General features: G+C 33.2%; 1 protein-coding gene across 4 annotated transcripts in view; it reads left to right on the forward strand.

The window, feature by feature from the left end:
* LOC128238179 (uncharacterized) overlaps positions 1-9,031 on the forward strand; it is a 30,400-nt gene extending 21,369 nt beyond the window's left edge. For 3 of the 4 annotated variants that reach the window (XM_052953799.1, XM_052953801.1, XM_052953800.1), the window contains 15 exons: positions 70-198; positions 895-1,017; positions 2,088-2,348; positions 2,547-2,656; positions 2,855-2,891; positions 3,021-3,296; positions 3,461-3,499; positions 3,616-3,728; positions 3,998-4,059; positions 4,225-4,376; positions 4,909-5,014; positions 5,368-5,384; positions 6,466-6,592; positions 7,025-7,104; positions 7,244-9,031. In XM_052953799.1, the coding sequence (XP_052809759.1) occupies positions 70-198; positions 895-1,017; positions 2,088-2,348; positions 2,547-2,656; positions 2,855-2,891; positions 3,021-3,296; positions 3,461-3,499; positions 3,616-3,728; positions 3,998-4,059; positions 4,225-4,376; positions 4,909-5,014; positions 5,368-5,384; positions 6,466-6,592; positions 7,025-7,104; positions 7,244-7,284 (1,673 nt within the window). In that variant the 3' untranslated portion in view covers positions 7,285-9,031. The remainder of the gene's footprint in view (positions 1-69; positions 199-894; positions 1,018-2,087; positions 2,349-2,546; positions 2,657-2,854; positions 2,892-3,020; positions 3,297-3,460; positions 3,500-3,615; positions 3,729-3,997; positions 4,060-4,224; positions 4,377-4,908; positions 5,015-5,367; positions 5,385-6,465; positions 6,593-7,024; positions 7,105-7,243) is intronic. The other variant, XM_052953803.1, reaches the window with a different exon arrangement.
* The last annotated feature ends 11,579 nt before the right edge of the window (positions 9,032-20,610 follow it).

A 20,610-nucleotide genomic window follows, 5' to 3' on the forward strand; every position in this document is an offset into this window, starting at 1 on the left:
CCCAATCAGATAGTGTTTGCTTACAGATAAGTAAAGACAATTTACAAGCATATCCCTATTTTATTTCAGCCGAGATAGAATGTGATTCTGCTGATGCTGAAAACTGTCCTGAAAATTCAATCTGTACACGAAATGCCGACATATCTAAATGTATTTGTAAGAGAGGATATGTACAGATAGCAACTAATGCCTGCATAAGTATGAAAACTTTTTTCAAAGTAAAATACGCATGATAATAATTATAAAAGTCATGGTCATAATTATACTTTTGTGAGTCTTTCACATCATGTACATTTGCGGTTAAAATTTAATCATCTAGACTAATCTGGGCTGAAATGTGTTGCAATGTATACAGCTTTGACTAGTCGGAAATATTCAACTGTAATTTAAGCAGGTATGACAAAAACTTAATGCACTAACTTTCTTTTAATATGTTTTAACTTAATTTACAATGCACAAATACAATTCATATATAGAATGTATCTGAATGTCATTATAAATGCTGGCATGAGTTCCTAATAATAATGGAGATACTTGTTCTTAACTGCAAGGTATTACAGCTTTCCTTAGAAAATTAGTTATAAGGGCAGGGACAAGATGGTGACCTGAAAGTCGTTGTAAGAGTATACGAATGCACATTATTTTTTTATTATTACTAATAATGATTTTGGCTATATTTTATTCATAGAAAATCATTATGAAAATGAATTTGCCAAAATTCATGTGATGATAATTGTTTTTAAAATGTATTCAAAACCCCAAATACGAACGTTTTTTTTATCGTTTTTGACGAGAATGAAACCATGAACAAAAATACCGAATATTTAACCTTGTTCTATGTAAGTGAACAATAGATTGCAGCATTTTTAAAAACAAAAACACTATAATTTACAGATGTGAACGAATGCGATCACGATAACGGTTACTGTGCCCACACGTGCCAAGATAACCCAGGAGGATATGACTGTCTGTGTGACGATGGATTCCATCTTTCGAAAGATGGAAGATCATGTGAAGGTATTGAATTGTACTCACGCTTATTAGACGCGTCCCGAAGGCAGCGTCTTTACTGATACATGCTCACAATTTCCAATGGACAGGTGTCTATGGATAATTTTTATATTGTAAATACCGTTTTAATATCCGTAAATGGATTAAACACCGATACACCATATGTTTTTTTAAAGAAATGTTTGCCAGACGGCTATAACAAAAAAGAAGTATCATTCTATTCCTTTTCATTGAGTAAAGTCGCTATTCAGACGCAGTGATTTTTATCGTTTGTCAAGGAAAAGCAGTGTTTTTGAAAACTGCAACATATTCACGCGCATCCACGTCGGAAGTTAAATCGATTAGAAACACAGGTTACAAGTCTAGCGATTAGTGTAATATTCAGATTACTGTGAACTATGAAATTAAATAAGGGAATATCGCATTTGTTATTGACGTTACGTTTTCAAGATATCTCCTAATTGCGAAATGTCACAATACCTGTCATTCGCGTAGTGGTGTGTTACATGTTTTATTTATTCTTTTACAAGTTAAACCGGGGTATATCAATTCATGTCACATCTGCTTATTTCCATTACTTACTTGAACGTTTCAAGTTATGTTTCCTTCATTCGACTTATATGAAAAACTATATTCACAAGTGAACCCATCCGGCCGTTTCTTTTGTCATATCTTGCCTTAAAATTCGTCTGTTTTCATGTGATAATGGTACAGACATTTTAATTACATCAATTTAAAAACGATACATTATTACAATTGCCTGTGTAAAAATCATTGCTTGTGTTTTCATGTTTGTTATGTTGTAACATATTAGCACTTTAATATAACAAAGTTTACGCGTTTTAAGATTATGTCGACAGTGATAAAATGCTATAAATAAGTGTTCGCCTCACCAGTGACATGTTTTCTTTGCATCTCAACATTTAAACTCGTACTCGAGGCAACATACTGAATAGTGATTCATCTTATTAACAACTTATAACGATTTATTTTAAATTGAATTCGCACGAATAACGTTCACACATTGATTGAGCGTTCGTCGAACTCCTTAGTTAAGTTATTTTTTTATCCAACAGTGTGTGAACAAGGCACTTTTGGTGCAAATTGCAATTCAGTTTGTAACTGTGAAGTCAAGAATACCAAAACTTGTGAGAACGATGTTGGAACATGTTCATGTAAACAAGGATGGACTGGTGGCAATTGTACCAAAGACGTTGACGAATGTCTTCTAAATACGCACACCTGTTCAGAAAATTCGTCATGTAGAAATAAAGACGGTGGCTTTTCATGCGATTGCCACACGGGCTTCCAGAAAGCGGGTGACGGATTATGCACAAGTAGGTACAATTATACATTCATCTTTGTATTTGAGTATCATTTGAAGTGGATTATATTTGCTACAATTCAATGGAATTTAAAGAAACCGGTCCAGGAGTAAAAAAAATAACAAAATAACGATATTTTAAGCAGTCTTTAATAATTGTGTTAACATTTAAAATGTTTTTAACAATATTGGTTTGTTAATTTGATTCAAGCATGTGATCGAAATAATTTCGGCGATAAATGTCGCCAACATTGTGAATGTTTCGAAGACGAGACACAGGATGCGTGCAATCATGTTGATGGACGATGCCGTTGCAAAGCGGTACAGTTACTTTACTTATATACTTGAATTACACTACTATTGTGAATATATTATTGGCAATATTGATCTGTTCTATTACCTAATATTACTTAAAATTGAATGAGCTTTTCCCATACCATCCAGCACATCTATACATATCATAAACTAGGAGTAAAACTTCTTCGGATTCGGTCTTAACGGTTGACCATTTTATTGTAGGGGTATGAGAGAAAGAACGAATCGGGGACATGCAACCGTAAGTATTTGTAACGTTTTGTAGGTTATTGCTATATATTTGGTGTACTTGAACTATACAAATGCATTCTTGCAACTTATAATGGGTTTAAATGTATACGTTATATACGTTCTGTACAAACATTTGCAGGTTGCACCAATAACACGTATGGGTTTGATTGTGCAAATATATGTGAATGTAACATAACAAACAGCATTAAAGGCTCTCAGTCCTGTGATGAAAAAAACGGGACGTGCTTTTGTAACAAGTTCTGGGATGGCATTGCATGCAATGTTGATGTAAATGAATGTAAAGATCGAACTATTTGTGGTGACGATCCACTGAAAGGTTGCCACAATACAGAGGGTAAATATTTGTGTGACTGCAAACGAGGCTATACACTAGATGATAACAAATGCGTCAAAGGTATTTCAACATTTTACTTTATATATTTGACACGTGTATCAAACAAAAGATAAAGAAACAGATTGTTCGCAAAAATAATGTATGCAAATGATCACCTGTAAAGTCAATGGCATAGCGAATCAATTTTTGATTGTTATACTGCTTAGTTTTTACTGTTCCTACAGATACTAGTTTGGATGATCCTGATCTTCACAATATTAAAGGTAATGCTTTTAACAACATCCCAATTAAACGTTTAATTGATTAATGTATATGTTGTGCTTCCAAATATTATATCTTTTAGATTGTGTTTTAATGCTGGCACACCTTGCCTTTTCAGATAACATGGTTGCTGTCACATTAACAGCAATACTTTATATAACTTTTGACGAGACGATGAATCTGGATATCAGTGCCACGTACAGACAATATGAAAGAAAACTAACAGATTCGGTAGGTTTAATAGTTGAGTTGAAGATTTTCCTGATTAGTACGTGTAAAATATACATTCTTGATTTTATCCTTTTTAATACCAACTTTATTTATTTCCAAAACAATGTCTAGGAAAGAATATATATATATATATATATATATATACTTCAAGAGAACGCGTACTAGATAAATCTACATTGTAACAAATCAATCTGCACCTATATATATATACATATAATATGTGCAGCTAAGCATTAACATAGCTTACATCTACACGTACTTTATTCCAGCTTCTTTCATACATGAAGAGATTTACAGTCTTCCCTCTTGAAATTGTGATCCATGATATATGGTAGGTCGACAAGATACTATAATCAGCTTTAATAGACATTGTTTTTAAATTACATATATTATTAACCAGATAAGAGAATAAAAACTGTATTTAAATAGTCCAAATATACGTATATGATTCTATTTCGATTTCAAAGCGCTTAACGATGGTCATTGTATGTTTCAGGAAAGGAAGCCTCCATGTGAATTTTACCGTAATTGTCAACGCAACATCAGGAGAAGAAGACAAAATACAAGGTGATCTGGCCAATGCCTTATTAGATATGGCACGGGGAGGTACCTTAACATTTGATGGCAAAGTCATTAATTCCTCTACAGGTATCACGCTTATGTTTGTATATATATAAATATTGTATATGTGTTTCACGTATTGGGTGCTCATATGTTCAATAATACAAATGTATTATATGCATGCAAATTTCGATATAATTTCAGGCTTTTTAAACATTAAGTAGAATGACTAGTATTTTTCCGTGTACAAAATGTTGACACTAACAGACTTGTCTCGTTTGACATTCTTATTGAAAAATGTTAGAAGACTTGTTTTTAACCATGGTGAGGTTATTGCAAATCGAAACCCAATTTACCGTCCCGGACAGAAATTGTATGGATCTTTTGTTGTTCACCATTACTTTAACATTCTTTGAATATTTCTTTTATATATATATTGGTATTTTGTAGACAAAACAATAACAGAAATTGAGCAAAATGTAGAAAATGAAACTGAATTGCTTTGTTGTTTGAATAAACCAGATCGCTACCAATAACTTACAAAAGGTACTCGGGTAAGCAAAATACGTCACGCATGACCGTTCTGTTATTTTCGATTACAAATTCAATCTATTTTCAGAGTCATTGGTCTACACGAACGACGAATGCAAATTTTATCAAAGTCTGTTTGGAAACTGTAACATAGGCTACAAATGTTGCGTGGAGGAAGAACGCATTTATTGCTGGTAAAGACTGCCTTTTAAGTAAAAAAGGCAATATAGGTCTTGAATTTAATCCAATGAAATCAATAAAACGTCTTATACAGATTTAATATATTCCTTGCAAAAGTTTCACTTTATTTTAAATCGTTAACAGATACATATCAATATACACTGTCAGTGAAAGCATTTTTGTGGTCATTATTTCAAATATTATGTTTATGTATCCTTATTTAAATTGTTTGGATTTGTATGAATGCATACGTTCGGGTAAAGCTAATCAATGATGGTTTACGAGTAGTTTGCATAGGTAGTTGTGCCATTTGTAGGTTGTTATGTGTTTTTTTCTTATGACTTATATTTCTCTTTATATATTTCAGCGAAACTACACGAAATGGTAAAACAAGCATCTAATTGTTTTGAGTTTATAACAATATTTTTTTAAACGTTTGCAGCATTGTAGCAAATCGGTACACAATGAATAAAATAGTTACACTTTGTGTTAATCATCACAACAGCTGACATATACGTTCCAATTTGCTACCATTTCCTTTTCTGAAACATGGAACATGTTAAATACATACACTTGACATCCTTTTTCTGATGTATCAGTCTTGTATAGTCAAGATTGCATGTTCGATTATTTGTTTATCGAGTTATTAATTGATGTTTCATACGTTTGTTTAAGATGTTGAAACTGAACATATTGAACGTTTCCAAAAACTTCAATCAAAAACAACTTATTCGAGGAAGATATGATTTGAACCAATGTATAATACTCTTACTAGTAAGATGCAGCATGCACTAGTCCTGTTGTTCAGAAACTGTTACACACTTATATCTTAATTTATTTGCATCATATTTGAAATTGAATTTTGCAAAATTCATTTCAACCGTTTAATTATATCTACACAATTTAAAGCACCAGCTGCAATTTGTATAAAAAAAATAAAAAGCTGTCCTCAAGATATCGTTTGGATAGTTAACCTTTTTAATCGATTTGATTTATCAGTAGTTATTATTGGATACATAATAACCAATAAATAATCATTGTAATAATCAGATAGACTTGATCAAACCAAAAATTCTATCGATTTTTAACAATTGGCTGCTGATGTAAAAATAAGCTAGTCATCTGATCAAGCTATTGGCACTTATGCTAAATATGGATATATGATGAACCCATATAATTTTTGCAGCATTTAGAAAGGGCTGAATGCTGTTTGTTGGTACCTGAAATAAATTACTAAAATGTACTACAGGGAAAATATATTGTAACTTTTCTTTTTATTCCTTTTTTAAACTTAAATTGATTTAGAAATGACGTATTTTGCAATCTTTGAAGGCCAAAAAAATGTTTGCACTAATTCGTTTAGTATGACATAAGTTTTCTGTACAATCAAACCCTTTGAAATGCTGTAAAAATAATATGGTCACCAGAAAAAAAAATACATTGATACCTTTGATTTTAATTTCAGATCTGGCAATAATCATGGGATCTGTTTTTGGAGGAGCTGCGTTCTTGGTTCTTTTCGTGATATTCTATGTTACCATAGTTACACTTAGACGTAAAATGAACAGGAAAAAGGCCAAGCGCTTTCCTAGGTAAGGTAAAATGTATAAAGCATAACTTATGTCGGATGATCGTTATAATATATGTCAACTTGTTCCAATACATTTCCATATCATTAGCCAACGAATTAAGGTGATGAAATGCATATACATGAATTTTAATGATATAAGTCAAGCGCGGCTCTGTTTGGTTTTATATTTTCCCTCTGTCTGCGTTTAATGACAGTTATGGTTAGAATTTTGCATTGATTATACCATTGATTTTTTGCTTATAATTTGAATAATTTGTAGAATGAAATGCATTAGTTTATCATTGAAGTTAATGTATTTCAGCTTCATCGTATTTCAGTTTGTGTTCCCGGTCCCATTAGATATAGTCGTCAGAGTAATTATGTTAAAGTGTCATCAAACTTAGTTGGCTTCTTCAAACAATGAATGAAACTATATAATATTGTTGTCTTTCAGCTTTACATCCCAACCAACCTGTACTAGAAATAATGGACGAAACCCTTCCCATTTATGTGAGGTTTCAACAATTAACAACGGTGAAAAACTAAAATTATGATACTCAATAACTTTTGTTATTTATACGAAATACTTGATTAATTACATTCTCAATATATATTATTCCATTAAAGACGCTTATTCCTGATATTAATATTTCTTTATCTCGATTGGTTTCAGATTCGGATGATAATATCGCAGCACGCATAAATATGAAATAGTTGCAAATGAAGGTAGTAAATGTTGATATCAAAGGACACGAGACATCATTCACCTGAATTTTTGCAGATGGCATTGACAAATTCTAAATAGCCGTATTTATGCTTACAAATATTTAAGCCATTGATTTGAATATAAATAGTCTAAGAGTGTATGAGGGAGCCTGTACCTTGGAATAACACAACTTTGTTGGAAGTTTGAATTTTAAGGTTGTTAAACGAAGGTAAAGTTTCGGTATACAATCAGGGAAGTGGATGAAAGCGTCAATGATGCATGGACAAATGAGGCAAGATAACCTTAATCGAGTTCACAGAGAAAACATCAAGTGTAATTCTTCAACTTGGACTGAACCTATTCAGCAAACAATACACTTTGTACACTATGATAAATGCAATGTCTTATTTGTTTAATGTATCCTTTCGGATTGTTTTACTGAGTTTCTCTACGACAGTATATTTCTGCTTCGCGTGATTGTTATAATGCTCAAACTTTTATGAGTGATACAAACCACTGATATCCGATGTTGTAGATTAGTCAATAGCAGATCGATTCTCCCAGACGCTAGGAGATAAGAACGTAACCTTGTCGAGCTTATTTGGGACATCAACTTCTTCAGCTTTTGTCGAAAGCCGTTGCCTTAGACTGTCAGAAATATATAGATTTAGATAGAAAGTGTATACAAAATACAAATTCGACTAATGTTTATATTGACTAACTGAAATTTTAACATTTTCTTGAGTAAACGAGCTTTATATGTCTTTAATATTTATACGGTTTCATTCCTTGATATAGTATATGTAATTATGCTTGAAATAGTGTTTACTATTGCTCACTTTATTGTTTAATATGTCTAAGCTATTAGAACACCTATACTCAAATGTGTATGCACTTCTTAATGTAAATGTCTTTAAAGAAATAATGTTGGCACCTACAGTAGACTCTCAGACACACATCGGTACAGCGATCTTCACTGGGATCAAGTTATACTAATATCCTAAGTTTCTCACTGTAAAAAGAATATATGCATAATTAAGTGGGAACAGGGATGCGTAAAACGTTTCAAAAAGCTTGTTATTTGACTGGCACTCATGTTGTTTTAAATATATGTTAAGTGGGTGTAAAAATGTCTAAAACGCCATTTAGTACATGTCTTTCCTACTTTCCGGTTTAATATAAACATCACGTATTTTGAATAACACATGTGTTATTTAACAATATCACTTCGCACGTTTGTAAATAATTTAATTGGAAGCAATAAATGCTTAATTGGTAATAAACCAGCTTTAAGGCTCGCTTACTAACACATTAGCTGAACACGTTGTATAAAATTGTGTATTATATAACGACTCGTGACAGATCATTTATATGCAAAACCGGTTGGTGTGAATTAAAAGAATAAAAAGAAGTCATACGTCAATTATACGATTTGCTTCTTCGCTATTTATATTTGCTTTTATATGTCTTTTTTACTAAAACTACTTGAAACACATACCATTTTGTTCACGCTGTTTTTGACGTCCGGCTAAGTCCTGTCAGTCGGAAACCATCATTTAATTTCAACAGTATGAGTTCGCATTGTCTCGATCGAGTTATCAAAATGTTCCCGCCACAAGTATAATGTATAATTTTATTATCTTCTTAGGCGAGTAATTTCTGATTATTAGATGATAAGGTTCCTATAGTATTAGTTTTGTTCGTTATTACAAAACATACTTATAAACTTATATATTAATAAACGATACTTTAGAATTTGTCGTTCACGTTTCTGCCATGACAAACAACTCTGTTGGTAATGTTGTTACCCCGAAAACTATGTTGGTAATGTAGCTACCTTGATAACTATGATGGTAATGTGCTTACCTTGACAACTATGTTGGTAATGTTCTTACCTTGACAACTTTGTTGGTAATGTTCTTACCTTGATAACTATGATGGTAATGTTCTTACCTTGATAACTATGTTGGTAATGTTCTTACCTTGATAACTATGATGGTAATGTTCTTACCTTGACAACTATGTTGGTAATGTTCTTACCTTGACAACTTTGTTGGTAATGTTCGTACCTTGACAACTATGTTGGTAATGTTCTTACCTTGACAACTTTGTTGGTAATGGTATTACCTTGATAATTATGTTGGATATGTTGTTTTCTTGACGTCTATGTTGGTAATGTTGTTGTCTTGACGGCTATTTTATTAGTGTTGTTACCTTGACAACTCTGTTGGTAATGTTGTAACCTTGACAACTCTGTAAGTAACGTTGCTAACTTGACAACAATGTTTATTTATTGTTCAAAGCTGCTCGCCACCTCTTTTTGAAAACTATTTTTGTTTTCTCTACATTAACATGTAGTTTCCACCTGTCGCAATAACGTGATAAAGAGTTGAGGTGGTCTTGGAGCAATTCCAGTGTTTCACTCAACAATAAACAGTCGTCGGCGTACAATATTAGGAAAATGTTTATTTCGTCTAATGATAATCCAGAATACACGTTATTTTAAAGTGAGTGCTCCAGTTCATTTAGGAAAATGGATAACATTACGCTATTTGAGTTCGGATACATTTCCATAGTATTTAACACATAATTTAACGTACTTAATATCCCACAGTATTGCAAACATCTTGGCGTCGACTCCCGCTTTAATTAACATGTACCACAATGATACTCTAGAGACAGAATCGTTTGCCTTTCAGAAGTCCACAAACGCAGCATATAACGGTTTCTTGTCAGTAAGACACCTCTATATTTAGGCATGTAAAAACAACAGCATCAGATGTTCCGTGCTTTTGCTTAAATCCAAACTGGGCATCTGAAAGTTTATAAGCCCATTTTTTAAACGCTCATTTATAAAAGTAGTGAATCACTTCGCAAGACAACTTATCAGAGTTATCCCCCTGTAATTGTTTGGATCGTCAGCAGGTTGTTTCTTTAAGAGTGGGATAATAACTCCGATTGATCAATTTTTTGGGTACACACCTGTATCAAAAGTCTGGTTATGCGAATGGATGCATCATAGTGTCTATTGTCTCTAAAAAAAGTTCTCGTTTATCAAATTATCTACACCAGCTGCTTTGTTGCGTTTTAGTTTACTACACGCTTTCCAGACTTCTTGGAGTGTAATTCGATAGTCGAGTTCTACATAATTATGATGGTTGGTCGATTCGTTCCTTTTCGTTAAATCCGGCCACAAATTCAGCTACATCCGTTTTATCGTTCGCCATTCCCTACGAGAGTTGTTCAAAGTGTTTAAAGATGTCCTCACTTTTTAATGTATCCGTATCTGTTTTAGCATTGCGCGGGCCGTTAAATATTTTCCAGAACTCGCGTGTTTTTTTTGTAACGCATTTCATTCATCGACCTAGTTTTATTCCTGTTAAATTGCCGTTAAAGCTTTCTAACATGGAATTTGTAGTCACGTTTGTGTTGTAGGAATTGACGTTTACACTCGTCATTTCTGTGACATAGAAAAGTCTGTAATGACTGCTTATACAATGATTGTTTTCTTCGGCATTCTGCATCAAACCATGTTTTGTGTTCCTTTTCATGGTCAGTAAAGCTGTGCGCAGTGTATGTTACGTTACTTTGAATGTACCCGTTCGCTTTTGATGTGATTATATTACTCAGACAGTTTACTTTTTCATCAATGCTCTTGTTATCGTCATTTATTAAGGCATTTACTTGTTTTAACTAACTTGTAATATCGCCACGGAAACGATCTCTGTGCTCTTCATCACACTTATAAATAACTTTTGTTTACAACTGTCGATCTGCGTTATGCGATCTAACTTTAATTATAAATGTTAGTGGCGCATGGTTTTATAATTCATTAAATTCTGTTACTTTAAAGTCTCATATGAATTCAAAGTTACTGTATTTTGTCAAAAGCATGTCTATCTCGCTTTCACCGTTTGCGTGATGCACGTGATTTTCCCGTTATCACCTTGGGTCCCTGAGCTTCCATTCCTAATGCACACATTGACCGCTTTACATAATTTTACCAATGGTTCACCGTAACGGTTACTCCCTTGATCTGCTGACGCCCGCCGCGGGGGCTTTTCATTAAGCTGTTCACTGAATTCTAGGCCGTTAAATTACTCATTTTCAATGATATCAATCTTTCGCCAAACATCACTGTACGTCCCTGCCTAGAGAACTGTGCAATATCTTGCACTAGCGTCTTAAATATATCCCGATCATAGAATGCGTGTATAGGAGAACTTTTTGGTGCAATATATGTGAATCCCAAATACCAAAAATAACAAAGCCAACCGCTGTTACGATTGGCTATTGATTATACACTGTTGATTGGTTAATTGACCAGCAGCTAAATATTGGCTGAAAACGCATTTCTTGAAAATATAAACTAAATATTAAAACTGTTTTATCTACTACTACTACTATTAATATTATTATTATTATTATTATTATTATTATTATTATTATTATTATTATTATTATTATTATTATCGTCAAATATATTATTATCGTCAAATAAAAATATTATAGTCGCATAAAATTAATATGCATTGCAAAAAAAGAAAATAATTGATGTTGAATGACTAAAAGCGTTACTATAATACGTTTTTACTTGAAATAAATACAATTTTCGACATATTTCCAAATAGATGAGATCATTATTGTGAGTTATCTTAATGACTGAAATGAATGCTGTGATGGCAAATTTAGCTGATTCTGAGAAAAACTTAAATAAGTTAAAAATGTCAATCTTAGAAAGCGCAACTTTAAAGATAAAGTATCTTTATTCACGTACCCTTATACCAATGGTTGGGTTGGGGTCAATAGCAATCAATGAAAATAAAGTTAATAATGGGAAACAAACTATGAAAAAAGTAAGATAAAATTTAAAGCCGTTTTGAATTGATCAAGGAAATGAAAACAAATCTTGTTTGCTGCCTCTTAAATTTTGATTATTTTTTATATTGTTTTTTTTAATCACGAAAATGAACAATAAGTTTTAATTCAGACCTTTCAATAACATGCAATTAGAAAACTTGAAATTAATGAATATTGTTCTTGATTTTAATTAGTAATCAGTATCTTTGCTTTAAAAATAAAGGAGCTAGATCTTTTTTTTCATTATTTCAATTTATGTATAATTCGGTCTTAAAATTTACCGCAGTCTGTCAAATTAATTAATTAGTTTTAGAATATGTGTGGTTTAGTTGTTTTTCGTATAGTTTTATGACCCACTGGCCATGTGGTTTTTGCTAGCAGTCAAACTAGCCGGCCAATACCCACCGACCAATCAGCGTCCAAATAAGGCGTGGCTTATCAGTTGCCGGTTGCTATCAGCCATGACCTCCGACAATCTGCACTTCAGTGGTGTAATACGCTTTTTTAAATATTTATTACAAATGTTGTTTTTATAATTGAGAGAAAGATTAGACAAATAAGGAAAGCCGAGATACTGACATTAACACAAAATATACATTGATTTTGACTATCTCTTCAATAAACAATAAGTTTCATTTGTTTTATATATCAATACATAATAATTACTGAGTATTAAAGCTGTATCTCACATTTACCGTTTCGACAACTTTTTTGTCTTAGAACGAGCCAATTTTGCGTAAATGTCTGGAAATCAGTGGTATAAGACTGCTGACAAATGATCAGATCATTTACGTTTGAAAATTGAGGTTTTATGGTTATAAGTGTTACTTTAATACTAACGCTTTGAAAAAACTAAATATTTCGTCAGTTTTCCAAACAGTTGAGATCTGTTATATTGTGAATTATCTTATATGACTGAAATGAAGGCATTAATGCCAAATTCAGCTGTTGAGACAAAACTTAAAAAAAGTTCAAAATTGTCAATCTTTAAGAGTGCATCTTTAAAGGGCATCTTTATTTCAACTCCCTCATTGCAATAGATGGGTTAGGGTCAACCGCTTCAATGAAAAGGAAGTTCATAGAGGGAATCAAATTGTAAAGAAAGTAAGCTAACAATTAGAGCCGTTTAAATAGAATTAAGTTAAAAAAATCTGGATTCTTAATGTTTTTTTTCTTTTTTTTCATACTGTATTTTTACCACGTAAAATGAATAACAAGTTTCAAATCAGAACTTAGTGCAATTTAAATGACATGCAATTAGAAAATTTAAAATTAATGAATAGTTTTGTTGGTTCAATTAGTATTCGGTGTCTTTTCTTTAAACATGTTAAATACATACACTTGACATCCTTTTTCTGATGTATCAGTCTTGTATAGTCAAGATTGTATGTTCGATTATTTGTTTATCGAGTTATTAATTGATGTTTCATACTTTTTTTTTAAGATGTTGAAACTGAATATATTGAACGTTTCCAAAAACTTCAATCAAAAAGAACTTATTCGAGGAAGATATGATTTGAACCAATGTATAAAACTCTTACTAGTAAGATGTAGCATGCACTAGTCCTGTTGTTCAGAAACTGTTACACACTTATATCTTAATTTATTTGCATCATATTAGAAATTGAATTTTGCAAAGTTCATTTTAACGGTTTAATTATATCTACACAATTTAAAGCACCAGCTGCAATTTGTATAAAAAATAGCTGTACTCAAGATATCGTTTGGCTAGTTAACCTTTTTAATCGATTTGATTGATCAGTATTTATTATTGGATACATAATAACCAATGCAAATTAGGATAAAAATAAGTCAATAATACGATTTGTTTCTTCCTTACTTATATTTGTTAACATATATTTTTGTTTACTAAAATTACTTGTAACACATACCATTTTTTAAAGTTAGTGTTGACGACCAGCTAAGCCATATCAGTCAGAAACGATACAATATGAAATGAAATGTAGTGTCCAAACAACAAGGAATCTTTATAATGAGGTGTATAATCAAGAATAAACTCATGAATATACTTAAATTTTGAATTCTCGTTAGTGTCGTTTTTACCATGGTACTGTCCGAATATGCCTGTCCGATATTGGGTTATTTTCAAGTTTAATAATGGAAATTCATTTCATGTTATTCTGTCTTTTTTAAATATGTAAGTTTTTCAATTGATATCGTAATAAATTTAGATTTCATTTACATTTGACGAAAACATTTATTGTAATTTTCGACGTCGTTCATTGTAATGTATTCAATAAATAATCCGAAACAATGTAAGGCGCTGTCTGAGTCATATTGTAAATCTTGCATAACTCATCACCGTTTTGAACAAAATGTGTTTCGGTCACTGTTGTTTCCCTTGTATATATGCCGATAAAAAGAGTACAGTTTTGCGTTCCGTTCACCGTGTTCTGCAAAACAGTTGTTAAGAATCACTTCTTAACAATACCTTAAAGACACAATTAATAAAACATCAATGTGGAATATTTCAACTTATGATCATCACCAGTTTTAGACAGTTATAATAAGGTCATACTTAGAAATGTTCCCTCCTCAAGTTTAATGTATAATTGTATTATCTTGGCATGTAATTTCTGATGGTTTAATGGTGTAAGATGATGGTTTCCGACTAAGTTAAATGTTATTATTAAGTTAATCTACCTTTTAAAATGAACTTATTTTAATCTCGATGCTGTATTAAATGTAACATATTTAATATAGATATAAAGTTACTATAGTACTATTTTTGTTCGCCTTTACAATACATATTTATAATAATAAACTATATTTTAGATTTTGTCGTTCAAGTTTTATGTCAAGACAACTATGTTGGTAATGTAGTTACCTTGACAATTATTTTGATAATGCAGTTAACTTAACAACTACATTCGTTATGTTCTTACTTTGACAACTTTGTTGGTAATGTTCTTACCGTGACAACTATGTTGGTAATGTTGTTACTTTAACGGCTTTATGTTGTTACCCTTAACATTATGTTGGTAATGTTTTTACCTTGACGTCTATGTTGTATTACGAGCAATAAACATAACAGAGAAAGAAAACCCCCCAGAAATGAACATTAAACTAAATGCCATTTAGTGCATATACCCATGTCAATTATCGATTTAAATGAAAATTAAGGTAATAATAGAAGATGCATTCTGATCAAAGATACATATATGCGAAGCCATTGAATGTCAATAAAGAATTTTGCAAACAATGAAAACACTGAGAAGGTGCGTATATTTGAGTAAAGAATCAATGATCAATTTAATATTTCATTAAAGAAAAAAATCGAGTACCGACACTTAACACGCATATCTTGTAAACCTGGAGATTTTCATATAAGCACGTGTTTCTGTCATTTGGTTCATAAAAACACAATGAATTGATTTTGTTTATTATTTGTTAAAGGCAGATAAAATATATTAACAAAACAATAATAGTAAAACATACAGTGATTTCAGTATTTACGCTGTATAACGCGAACATTAATGATTTTACAGTATTGTATTTTTTGTGGTTTCAAAACGTTCTACTAACCTCAGATAGACTTTTACCTTGAGCAAGCATTACCAATGCTGGAATTCGTTGATTGCTTGAAGTCTTGGCATTTCATTTAAATGCCACGGGTTGCACGTGCAAATATATTGTAATTTCATAATCGCTATTCAATAAAAAATTCTCAAATTCGAATGGGTCTTTGAAACACATTAGCAATAGGAAATGCTGCATTAAAATATTATGCAAAACATCAGACTGAAAACTGTTTTTAAATCGGTGATATTTAAAAATAAGTGAACACTCCCTTTGAAATCTCGTATGTACGTATTTAAAATCGAAAAAAATGACATCGTCAAAAGGTTTAATGAAATCCAATCCAAGATTTTTAAAGTCAAATAGGCAGAGAAGTTTACCTGTACCAATGAAATAATTATGTTCAAGACCATATTACAAAAATCTAAGAACTATCTCTCAACGTCTATTCTGAATATATCTCTCTGTCTCTCTTTTTCTCTCCCTCTTTTCTCTCTGTGTGTCTCTCTGTGTGTGTGTCTCTCTCTCTCTCTCTCTCTCTCTCTCTCTCTCTCTCTCAGGAAAAAAAATAATTGACGGCAGTACTTTTATTCGGTGTTGTTCCTGCTAAGCAACCTAGATTTTCATCCCAGTCTATTTGCACTTTACAGGGAAACGGATTGATCATCCTAACTTGAGTTCGGTAGAATCGTTCAACTTGACCGTTACATCGTTGATTTCTTGGACTTATTTTTGCACGACCTTTGCGGCACATGTAAAGCTGTCTGATGAGAAACAGGAATTATTTCAACATATTTGCTAAAATTAATACCAAAATTTATCGGTTTCCTTGGCAATTAATGGGCAGTGGTCCAAAGTAATCTGTAATCTGGTAGTGCTTGTGTTTCGTTTGTGATCTGGGTTTTAAACGGCCTCGCTGGATGATTATCTGCGTCCTTGTTTGACGCTTATCTGCTAATCTCACAATTTTACTAATGAAGGTACACATCTCCTTTTAAGCTGTAACAGTAGTATCGCTACCTTATCTTTCCAAATGTTTGTTTTCCAGACATTTTTGGGTTATAACCGGAAAATGTTTTCCAACACCATTCCTTATTTCAAAGCACAAAAAGTGACCATATTGTAAGGAAAGTGAATCCAAGAGTATGCAGTGTCTTGCAGCCGGGCTCCAGGTCTGCATAACAATAGCACCAGGTTTTCCATTTGACCTGCTTTGCCTGTACGACTGTGCCTAAGTCTGGGTCTTCCTCCTGTAGTCGCTTGAGCTTGTACTTGACTGCTTAGATGCCCTTTTGTTCAGTTGTTGGTCAAGCTTCAGGCTGATCTTCATTAACTGTTCGTACGATATTTTGCGACTCAGCTATAGGGCTATTCGAAATGGTTGGTATATAGGTCTTAAGCAACTGAACGTCATATGCTCCGTGAAAGACCATATATTAGGCTCTTTAGGATTTATTTTGCGTCACATTGACCCTGCTTTATACCTTGAAAGCAACACATGATAATGTCAAATAACAAATCACGATTCAGTGTTTTGCTGTTTTGCTGCACTGTAATAGCAACGGTTTTGGAAATCGTTGACTTCAAAGACAATATTTTAGCATATATCAACATTTGTTGAAGGATTCCAGTTGTCAGTATCTTAGTTTTAACTCTCCTGATGTTTTGATACCCTTTATTTCGTATCAAAAACTCTGTAAGAGAACCACATTTTACAAGCCACTATATCTTATACAATAAACTCATACCTGGTTAAGCTTTTTTGAGGAAGTACATGCACGCCAACACGTACATCTGCAGGCATAAATATTGAGGTAATGGTTAACATCCCTTAACATTAAGTATATCCCTCACACATCAAAATTAATTTCGCAATAGCGGGCAAGAAGGAGGGGGTACACATGCCCCCCCCCCCCCTCCTCAATTTACTCTCGTATTATTTCGGATAATCTTTGCTTGGTTACTTTTATTTGGCACTCACACACAATGTTAAAATCAAGGTCGCGGGGAGCGGTCGTAAAGAAATTTTAACAGAGCGGATTCGAGAGCTCGGCGGAAATCTTAAGATATTTTTAAAAAAAGGGATTTTAAATTGTTCAGTCCTCGAGCGAATCCTCTTCGAAATGACATTTAAGGGATGAAAAGGCTACACTCCCACATGTTGTTGAGGAGAGCCGGCAACTAAGGCGTGAGATTGAAAAGCTAATGGGTCAACTTTCATTTCAAATCATGTTTGGATCTAGGGTCACTGAGAATATTAACCGGTTTTTAAAATCGAAGGATGACTCAAAATGCCGCTTGAAGTATGAAACAGTGTTGACAGTAATATGAAGCAAAATCAAATCAAATCTGGGAAATCACTGACATAAAAGTTAAACGAGCCCAATTGTGGCCGCATGCATTTGTACCCAGTCAGTTATGTAAACAGTCCGAGAGAGAGTACAATAATTAACTACGCATTTTATGGCGGGGTATTGTTCAAATTCGAACCGTTCATTTCATAATGTCTCGAGGATTTCCTGGGATGAAATGGACAGCATGATTACACATCTACGCTCTATGGTGTGCTTTGCACATGTGTATCAATGGACGTGAATTTTATACATTCATCATAAAATATTGCTTGACAATAAAATAGGCAATCGTACATGTGCAAATGTTTTTAATGTAAAGAGGTAATATTTGTGTGTCGTATAACTATAGAAACATTGTTTTGCTATTGGAATGGAGAATCACGTGTTGATTGCATACTTATCTGTTGTTCAAATAAAACGAGCTTAGCCATACCAGTTGGCGCGCAATAAAAAGAGTAACGCTTACGTGCGTGTGTCTGCTGGTTAAAAGTAACCCTTCGATGTTCCGCCATAAGCTGTTGGATTGAAGTTTCTTAAATTATTTCTTTCAAAACGTTTAAATAAGAAGTGATGAGCTGAGCCTAATCACTTAATCTGTTTAATGAAAACTGCTAAACGTGTCTATAAAATTGTTTAAAATGGTAATAAACCGTGCAGTCTTAAATATAAGTGTATGAAGCAACAGCAATTAACCATGAATTCTTGAATATGAGTGTATTAAGCAACGGCAATTAACCATGCATTCTTGAATATGAATGTATTAAGCAACGGCTATAAACCGTGAAGTCTTGAATATGAATGTATGAAGCAATGGCAATAAACCGTGCAGTCCTGAATATAAGTGTATGAAACAATGGCAATAAATCGTGCAGTCTTGAATATGAGTGTATGAAGCAATGGCAATAAACCGTGCAGTATTGAATATGAGTGTATGAAACAATGGCAATAAACCGTGCACTCCTGAATATGAGTGTATGAAACAATGGCAATAAACCGTGCAGTCTTGAATATGAGTGTATGAAGCAATGGCAATAAACCGTGCAGTATAGAATATGAGTGTATGAAACAATGGCAATAAACCGTGCAGTCTTGAATATGAGTGTATGAAGCAATGGCAATAAACCGTACAGTCTTGAATATGAGTGTATGAAGCAATGGCAATAAACCGTGCAGTCTTGAATATGAGTGTACGAAGCAATGGCAATAAACCGTACAGTCTTGGATATGAATGTAAACCGTGCAGTCATGGATATGAGTGTATGAAGCAATGGCAATAAGCTGTGCAGTCTTGAATATGTGTGTATGAAGCAATGGCAATAAACCGTGCAGTCTTGAATATGACTGTATGAAGCAATGGCAATAAACCGTGCAGTCTTGACTATGAGTGTATGAAGCAATGGCAATAAACCGTGCAGTCTTGAATATGAGTGTATGAAGAAATGGCAATAAACCGTACAGTCTTGAATATGAGTGTATGAAGCAATGGCAATAAACCGTGCAGTCTTGAATATGAGTGTACGAAGCAATGGCAATAAACCGTGCAGTCTTGGATATGAATGTAAACAGTGCAGTTATGGAAATGAGTGTATGAAGCAATGGCAATAAGCCGTGCAGTCTTGAATATGTATGCATGAAGCAATGGCAATAAACCGTGCGGTCTTAAAAATATGAGTGTAAGAAGCAATGGCAATAAACCGTGCAGTCCTGAATATGAGTGTATGAAGCAATGGCAATAAACCGTGTAGTCTTGACTACGAGTGTATGAAGCGATGGCAATAAACCGTGCAGTCTTGACTATGAGTGTATGAAGCAATGGCAATAAACCGTGCAGTCTTGAATATGACTATATGAAGCAATGGCAATAAACCGTGCAGTCTTGAATATGAGTGTATGAAGCAATGGCAATAAACCGTGCAGTCTTGAATATGAGTGTATGAAGCAATGGCAAAAAACCGTGCAGTCTTGACTATGAGTGTATGAAGCAATGGCAATAAACCGTGCAGTCTAGAATATGCGTGTATGAAGCAATGGCAATAAGCCGTGTAGTCTAGAATATGCGTGTATGAAGCAATGGCAATAAGCAGTGCAGTCTTGACTATGAGTGTATGAAGCAATGGCAATAAACCGTGCAGTATAGAATATGAGTGTATGAAACAATGGCAATAAACCGTGCAGTCTTGACTATGATTGTATGAAGCAATGGCAATAAACCGTGCAGTCTTGAATATGAGTGTATGAAGCAATGGCAATAAACCGTTCAGTCTTGAATAGGACTATATGAAGCAATTGCAATAAACTGTGCAGTCTTGAATATGAGTGTATAAAGCAATGGCAATAAACTGTGCAGTCTTGAATATGAGTGTACAAAGCAATGGCAATAAACCGTGCAGTCTAGAATATGCGTGTATGAAGCAATAGCAATAAACCATGCAGTCTTGAATATGAGTGTACGAAGCAATGGCAATAAACCGTGCAGTCTTGGATATGAATGTAAACCGTGCAGTCTTGTATATGAGTGTATGAAGCAATGGCAATAAACCGTGCAGTCTTGAATATGAGTGTATGAAGCAATGGCAATAG

This window comes from Mya arenaria, chromosome 6 (genome assembly GCF_026914265.1).
Source record: "Mya arenaria isolate MELC-2E11 chromosome 6, ASM2691426v1".
NCBI classification, from domain to species: domain Eukaryota; kingdom Metazoa; phylum Mollusca; class Bivalvia; order Myida; family Myidae; genus Mya; species Mya arenaria.